Source organism: Pyrus communis, chromosome 4 (genome assembly GCF_963583255.1).
Source record: "Pyrus communis chromosome 4, drPyrComm1.1, whole genome shotgun sequence".
NCBI lineage: Eukaryota > Viridiplantae > Streptophyta > Magnoliopsida > Rosales > Rosaceae > Pyrus > Pyrus communis.
The window spans coordinates 13,408,195-13,416,241 of NC_084806.1; the positions used below are offsets into that span (position 1 = coordinate 13,408,195).

Genomic DNA, 8,047 nt, shown 5'->3' on the forward strand with positions numbered 1-8,047 from the left:
GAAAACCCACAATTTGATGTTGGGATGAAATTTCCAAGTAAAAATGTGTTGAAAAAGCAGGCTAGACACAAATATGACTTCCTAAGGTTATATGAGTGTAAGGTAGGGAAGAATGATAGGATCAGATGCGCAAGCAATGTTGCGGTTGGAAGTTGTTTGCTTCTGTGGTGTAGAGTGAAAATACTATTCAAAATAAGAGCTACATTCATGGTCGTTCATGTTCAAAAGGTTTCTCTAGTAAAAACCTTTTGAAGAAAGGGGTGGAGAGGCTAGGATGAAGGGATGCTAGAAAGAGGTGAGAGGGACTGCCACCGGCCCAAGCCTAAGTAAAGGACTGGCGGCTGAAGGTTTGCAAAGTTAGGGTTTATGATTGGAGGGAAAGCTTAAAGGGTGATAGTGGTCTTTTGCGTCTCTGTGTGTATAGGCCCATTTTAGTTGCTAATGACTATGACTTCATTGATATTAAAAAAATAAATAAAAATAAAAATAAAGACAAGGAAAAAAAGACTATGACTTCAATAATCAATTTGTACTTGTTCTTATTATTATTATTTGTTGGAGAAATGATATTATTTACATTAAAAAGGAGGAGGTGAGCTTAATCTCACAATGGGCTAGTAATAATGTGATTCAAATTCGTTTTTCATTAAATCGAACCTAAAACCTCTCACGTACAAGTGAAAAAAAATATCACTGGATTGTAGTACTAAGTAGTTGCACTTAATGCTTATTATATAAGTATTAATTCAAGGTAGGGGAAATTGGAAATTAAATTGTTCTCTACATATTGTGGTGAGGCTTTGCAATCCATACGTCATTTATCCAGTCTTTTCATTCTATAAATTAATTAGAATCAAAGACAAATGTAGATTGAAAAAGCTATACAAAATAAAAAATGTAATGTGTAGTATGAAGCCAAGGAAAATTCATGCCCCTGTTATCTCCCAAGGGTGAGAAAAAGACGTTTATACTCACTTAAACACTGTTTAACAAATTACCCTATATTCACTAACACATACAAACACATGGGCTAAATTGAAAAAAACAGGTCCAAACATAGCATTAAAGCCGAAAAATATTAATAGTAATACGTAATCGTTCGGTTGAAGTTGTATTATTGATTTCAATAATCATAAATTTTCAAGTAGAATGATTTTTCATCCAGATTACATATGCCGAGCAAACGCAAGCCGGATTCAATAGTTTTTCATCCAGATTCAAGGTGGATTCAACCTACTTGACTGTAAATTGTAGATTGATTTGTACTGTGCCATAAAAGCAACCATCTTAAGAAAGCTCTTGACGTCGAACTACGGGGGTAAAAGCAGGGAAGAAATGCCTGCTCATCTACGATAAATACTTCTTGAACCAGACACCAATGTTGAGAAAGCTCTCGAAGTCCGATTGTGGCCTGCAAACACACAAATTCGTATAAGATGGAAATCCGAGCATGAAAGGACATTTGGATCATAAGCTTACCTCTCAATTCCATGAGTATCCTGTGGAAACACAATGACTTTGACAGGAACTCCTTTTTCCTTAAGCGCCCGAGCATACTACGAATAATAAACATCCAAATCACTTTTCTACTCCCATCATTCCAATTATGCAAACGTCTATGAATCAAAATCATCACACCCCCTTCGGAGGAAGGAAAACAATTTAAAAGACGAAAACTAAAACAATAATTATCCAAGCACTTGTTTCGTTGTTAAACTATTAAGGAGAAAAGGTGTATTTCATTAGGAGAACATGTCAACTTACTTGAAATCCAGTAGAAACTGGAACACGAAGATCCTGAGCACCCAAAAGAAAAAGGGTGGGTGTTTTGACCTGCGGATAGATCCTTCAAAAAGTTACAAATAGCAAACTTCTTACTATATAAAATCTTTTTAAATTATTGAATTTCTTCGCAAAAAGGAAATTTATAGTATAAGCTTCAAAATCAAAAGTAAATAATATAGTAGCAGAGAAAAAGCTTAAACAAGCACCTTTGAGACGTGTGAAATAGGAGATTTGCTGTGCAAGAGAGTCAGATGCTCAGCAGAAGGAGCTTCTGTGTAGTTATTTCTACCCTCACTTCCATAGGCCTCCACATAGCACCAATCTGGGATGTCTGTCGTACCGATCATTAATGCGAGATTACAGGCGGGGTTCCTCGCTGCTGCCACAACAAACTTATCTGGTGCCTGCAGCATAAATATGTTCAACTCTCGAGTATAACTAAAAAATGATCGTCTACCAAGCGGGCATAAGTAATAGATGCTTCAAAAATAAAATAAAAAAGTTTTTTTAGTACCCCACAAAAAAAGAAAAAAGCTTAAAGCGAGAAGCCTCAAAGCAACTAAAAAATAAGAGTCATGCTTTTTACAAAACTACCAGACCTGGCCAATCAAGTGAGTAGTCAGAAAGCCGCCATGAGAACCACCAAGAACTGCAATTTTTGATGGACTGGCAAGCCCCTTGTCAATGACATGATCGATAGCCACCAGCACATCATCCACGTCCTGTAGTGAATAAACTCAGATATTAGGGTCTACAAATACAAAAGCAGATACATAAAGTAAATACTAGTTACACAAATATATTAACAACGTAAATTCTTAGCATACATAAGCATATACAGATAGTTATGCCAGAGAGTGTATGTCTATCTGTATGATACCAAAGTAGTATTAAATGGCCCAACATGGGGCTCTACATAAATAAACAGGAGCTATAGAATACGCTCCCCTAAGGAACAATGCCATCTCGGATAACAAAAAATAACACTGCTGTAGAACAGATTAAAGGTAAATATATATAGGTAAGCACCTGGGACCCAATTTTCCCTGGAAGGGACTGAAGTGCTTCTTCACCAAATCCCAGCGAACCTCTGAGATAAACTAACATGTCAGAACAATGCAAGATAAAAGCCGATGAAGTTAAAAGAAATGGTTACTTTTTTTTCATATCCGTAGGCCAATCTCATAATATCTGAACAAGATTGGAGCACAATTTTGTTGACCCTGATAGGAAAAGTCAGAATGAAAGGACAAAAAGGAGAATAAGAGCTTACCTATAATTTACAAGTAACAAACTGAACCCAACTGAAGAGAGAAATGCTAAGGACTTTGAAAAGCTTGACAATGAAACAGAGTGCGGGCCTCCATGGAGGATTACAATTAATGGGTCAAACGAATCATTTCTTTTAGTTTTAGAAGACACAAATATGGCTTCAATTGGTTTGGTAGCTCCTGAAAGGTTTTAAGCATGTACAGGATGTTAAAATCAATTTTATTGACACACAAGAAATAATTGGTTTATAATACCTTTTGTTATGCTACCAGAAACATCCCTGACAGGAACCTTCAGTATACTGAATTGCAGAGAGGAAAGCAAAGATTTAACCTATGGCAAGTTGAAACATGAGTTGAACAGATGTAAGCTTTGAAGATAATCTTGATATATGGAAATATAGAAAAGCAGATTAATGGACCTTCTCAGAGCATTCACTTGGGGGGCTTGATACATTTAACCAACTCCATGCGGTACTTGTACTTTCTTTATCAACAAGGTAACCATAATTGATATGAGGTACATCTACTGGACTGCTAGACACTTCAGAAATCAAAGATAAAGTGAAATTTCGTTATTGATCAGTAAATTTTTCTGAGTAATTATCAGTAAAAAATGGCAACTTCTTTACCAGCAATGATATTGTCCCCATCCAGTGTAAGAACATCCCATGAATTTGAATCAGCAGAGCTGATACGTGATACTTCGCCACTGTACTTCCATATAACTTTCATAGGTCAGTTATAAAAAGTTAAAAAGGTAACGACCCTATGGAGATACGAGTGTCATATGATTAGTCATTATAGTTACCTCAAAACATTCACAGAAAGTATCACTTGACAGCTACCCCAGATAGAAGATATGATCATTGTGCATCCATCAGAAAGCCATGGATTACTAAGGATACTTGACCAGTAAAGCCCAGGGAAGCAACCATCCTCGGCACACATAACAACAGGAATCTTCAAAAAAGAAGTGTATTAAGTGTAGTTATATAAGCAGGGAGAGAGATAAAGAGAGAAAAATTCATAAAAAATTTCCTAAACTAATATTATTATGTTGTGTGATATCACCTTCATGAAATGAAAACCTTTTGCTGAAGACAATTAACCTAGAGTTCAAGGTTTCGCTACCCATGCACAAAAGTACCGCACACTAGAATAAAAAAAAGGGAAGATAACAGGTCAAAGGAAATTTCTACATAATGAATTTCATCCTCAGTGTTTACAAATCAACTACAGAACATTCCACTGGTATATGGTAGCAACTAGCAAATAGCAAAACAGCATCCAACCAAAACAAGTAAGCGAACCACGATCTTTAATCCTAACAGTTCTGGAATGCAAACCCGTATGAGTTTACACCTTTACAAGGAAATGCTTAATGCTTACTTATAAGCACATGCTAACAAATGAACCTTTGTCCATAATTTACATGCACACGGAATGAACTGAGTAGTTTAAATTATCAATCAGGAAATAAAAGTTGATTAGTAAACAGAAAGATAAAAGCCAGAGAGCTCACCACATCAACAATTTTTGCAGATGAGGATAGCACTCCATCCACTGGCCAGTCTATTCTCTGAAGAGAATCTGTTGCAGAATGTGCCCCAGAATCCACAGAACTTCTAGCCGATAAAAACAAAAGGAATTTTCCATCTGGGCTGCCAAATTTACATTGATCATGTTTCAAATACAATCAGAATCAGTAATCGTAATGATGTTTGAAACAATCAACCATCTATTGGATAATATGAAAGAATCAGTACAATTCCGATTCAAATGTTCATCAAACTTCAATTAATACTAAGATATCAATTTCCGTTTTGAAATTAAAAGAGAGGCTATAAAAGTCAAAAACTTATATCATGGACTAAATTTGAGTACCGCATGATGTTACAGACCCTGGTAAAGTGCACACGAACACATAACTAAGTGTCTGATGGGGGAAAAAGTTACCTGAACCGTGGATAGAAAGCACTACTTATGCTTTGAGTCAGCTTTACAGCAGGAAGATCTTCAGTTGAACTAGCTCTAGAACAGTGAAAGAAAGTTATAGTTATATCAAATGTAGAAGCACAATGAATTTCCAAAACAATTAACAAGCAGAAGATCCAAAAAAACAAAAAGTAACAATAAGTATTGCACAAAGCAACTCACTTGAGTTCAGATCCATTGGCTTCTGATTCAAAATTTGGTGCCTTGACCACATACAATGCACAGGGCCTGTTAAAGCAGAACTTGATACCAAGCTTTCTGATACCTTCTGACCACCCAACAAAAACCAAAGGTTGATGCGAGCCCTTAACTGGTGGCGCCCATACAACTTGACCAACACTCAAAGACTTTTCAATTCCTTTGACAGCTTGTGCCTCTCCACTGTACAGCATAGGATAATTAAAGTTAGCCGGGCATTTAAACAAGAAATCTCCTTACTTCTAATCCTGGTACTAATAGAAACTAAACCAATTGTTAAAGACCTGTTAATATTGATGACAAAAAGTGCAGGCTGCCTTTTTCCAGCATAGGTTTCCCCCCATTCTTCCTTCCAATCCCCTTGACCTTTCCAGTTACCAAAGTCCTTATCCGTGGAACTACCTTTCTTGTACCCCTGACCTGTAAATGTGGGCTTGGAGGGAGCTGGTTCCTCAGCAACATAAGCAATGAGAGTTTCATCAGCGTTCCAAGAAATTCCCTGAAACCTGTATCATTGAAAATTTGAACTCTTTTATGCTGGAGGAAATCTAGATATATGAAAAGATTAATGATCAAAACAGAGGCGTAATTCTACTACTATCACTAAAGGCATAAAGCACAAAACGTCTAGTACACAAGACTAGCATCAAATATCAGGTATGGCAATAATTGGAAAGACTGCATTCACGATGTTTACCATCCATCAGTGTAAACTGAACCATGAAAAGATTGGGGAATGTGGAATTCTTTCTCCAATTGACCTCGGCCCCAAATTTCAAATTGGCAGGGAGATTCATTCTCAGGATTCCGAACTACAAAAAGCTTTGCACCGGACGGGGATGGAACAAATACAGATACTCCTGTCATCTCAACTGGGAACGGGGACCATTGGAAGTTTACAGAATTGTTACTTTCTCTTGAAATATGAGAGGATAGAATGAATTTCTTCCTCTTGTTTGCCAAAAGATTCGGTTGACTAATTGAAAACATTGCCTGAGACCCAATTCCTGAAACAAAGTGTAATGTGCATGTCCTCATTAGGAAAAACTATTTGGCTTTCAATTAGAGAGGAAGTACATGTGTTTATGTATTTCCTTACGTATGTAATGTACATATATATATGAATCTGTTGCATGTATGTAAGGATAAGAACGTGCATGTTAGAAGAAAGAGAAATCGTACCGCTATCAGATTTAAAAATCCATGCCTTGTCAATGCTGGAAATACTAGTGAAGTCTTGAAGTAACCTAGACTGAGATGCATATTCTTCCTCAGTTGTTGCATCTACCCCGAGAGGCATCTCCTTCACTGGACCATCTTTAGAACTGCCCATGGCTAAAAGCGTTGACAATCTTTTACTAGAGAGTAGATTGCATGGAAGATATTGTCAATATGTGATGTCAAAGGACAAATGAAATTATGCAGTAGCTCAGAACTCAAACGGTCAGTAGCACTGGTCATAAAAAAACAGCAAATCTCCTAGAACGAAAAAGAAAAAAGAAACTATATTTTCTTGTTTTTTCCTTTTAAATGAAACAAATGAGTTTTAGCATGTCATTCCTTCATCAATCGAATACAGCAGAAGTATGATATATTCCAGACAACAGAAACAAGCAATCCGCAACCTCAAATTCTACTTAACATGAAAAATGATGCTACTTTTGATTATTTTGATCAACATCGACAACAGCTGCCTGAAATTTCTTCAAGTCAATCTGCCACCTCAAATTCTACATAACTTGGAATTGGCATATAGTAAACTCACACATTCGATACTACCACATAGCACCTGTAAGAGTTTCGGCTACAGAAAGTCTTGAGGCCTCTTTCGGTCAAGGAAATTACTCAATTCAATTTACACTTGCAAAACCAAATTTAATACCCATCGCCATGATCCAATCTACTAAAAAGGTAGCCGAGAATTCGGGCAAGGTGGATTAAAGTTGGAATCTTTTTAAGTTGTTCTATATGGCCATTCCATCAATCGCACACTAGTTCAAGAATTCAAACGAACATGTAATTCAATTCAATTCAAAGATTTCCACTCTACGAAACGAAAAATAAATGAATCAAAGCACCGAGCAAAGTGAGATGACGAAAGAAAGGAAGAAATAACACAAAAACTTGGATTCGACGACTAAAAGTCAACAGTGCAAGGAGAGTACACAGGTAAATATAGATAGGAGAGGGAGAGAGAGAGCTTACGTAGAGAGAAAATAGCGAAAGGGTCTGCGACTGCTCCTCCTGGGAGTGAGAAGGTGTGAAGGTGAGATAAAATAGGAAGAGGAGGAGGGAATCTTGGAGTGGGACGAATCAAGCTGACTCGCCACGATTTTATAACGCGGACTTATTCCATTCATTTCTGCCTTCTAACCTGAGTGTTGCTCCACCTAACGTATAATAAATTGAGTTTTTTATTATTTTATTATTAATAAATATATTACTATTCATTGGGAAGAAAATGAATAAAAAGAAAATAAATATATTACTATTCTATGGTGATTCTGATACAGACAGTTCCTTATACAATGAGCATAATGTTGACTAATATGGAAAACCCACAATTTGATGTTGGGATGAAATTTCCAAGTAAAAATGTGTTGAAAAAGCAGGCTAGACACAAATATGACTTCCTAAGGTTATATGAGTGTAAGGTAGGGAAGAATGATAGGATCAGATTGTCTGCTAAGCGCAAGCAATGTTGCGGTTGGAAGTTGTTTGCTTCTGTGGTGTAGAGTGAAAATACTATTCAAAATAAGAGCTACATTCCTAGTCGTTCATGTTCAAAAGGTTTC

The 8,047-nt window shown here is 36.6% G+C and overlaps 1 protein-coding gene across 1 annotated transcript; it reads right to left on the reverse strand.

Annotated features, from left to right (window-relative positions):
• Positions 1-1,039: 1,039 nt before the first annotated feature.
• Positions 1,040-7,627, reverse strand: LOC137731020 (acylamino-acid-releasing enzyme-like). Its single transcript, XM_068470061.1, has 18 exons — positions 7,458-7,627; positions 6,435-6,610; positions 5,950-6,259; positions 5,537-5,758; positions 5,217-5,435; positions 5,016-5,090; positions 4,582-4,720; positions 3,868-4,019; positions 3,689-3,768; positions 3,479-3,600; positions 3,312-3,390; positions 3,059-3,236; positions 2,815-2,875; positions 2,385-2,507; positions 1,992-2,189; positions 1,765-1,833; positions 1,480-1,556; positions 1,040-1,411 (listed from the first exon to the last, which is right to left on the reverse strand). Exons 1-18 carry the CDS (start codon positions 7,610-7,612, stop codon positions 1,348-1,350), a joined length of 2,499 nt encoding a protein of 832 aa, XP_068326162.1. The 5' UTR covers positions 7,613-7,627; the 3' UTR covers positions 1,040-1,347.
• Positions 7,628-8,047: the final 420 nt, after the last annotated feature.

Bases quoted from the DNA above. Each gene is read 5' to 3' on its own strand.
- LOC137731020 (XM_068470061.1), bottom strand. From the start codon at position 7,612: ATGAATGGAATAAGTCCGCGTTATAAAATCGTGGCGAGTCAGCTTGAT. The intron at 4,721-5,015 runs GTAACTTTTTCC...TAAATTTGGCAG, and splicing joins GCTTTCTATCCACGGTTCAG to CCCAGATGGAAAATTCCTTT. The intron at 1,412-1,479 runs GTAAGCTTATGA...GTGTGTTTGCAG, and splicing joins GATACTCATGGAATTGAGAG to GCCACAATCGGACTTCGAGA.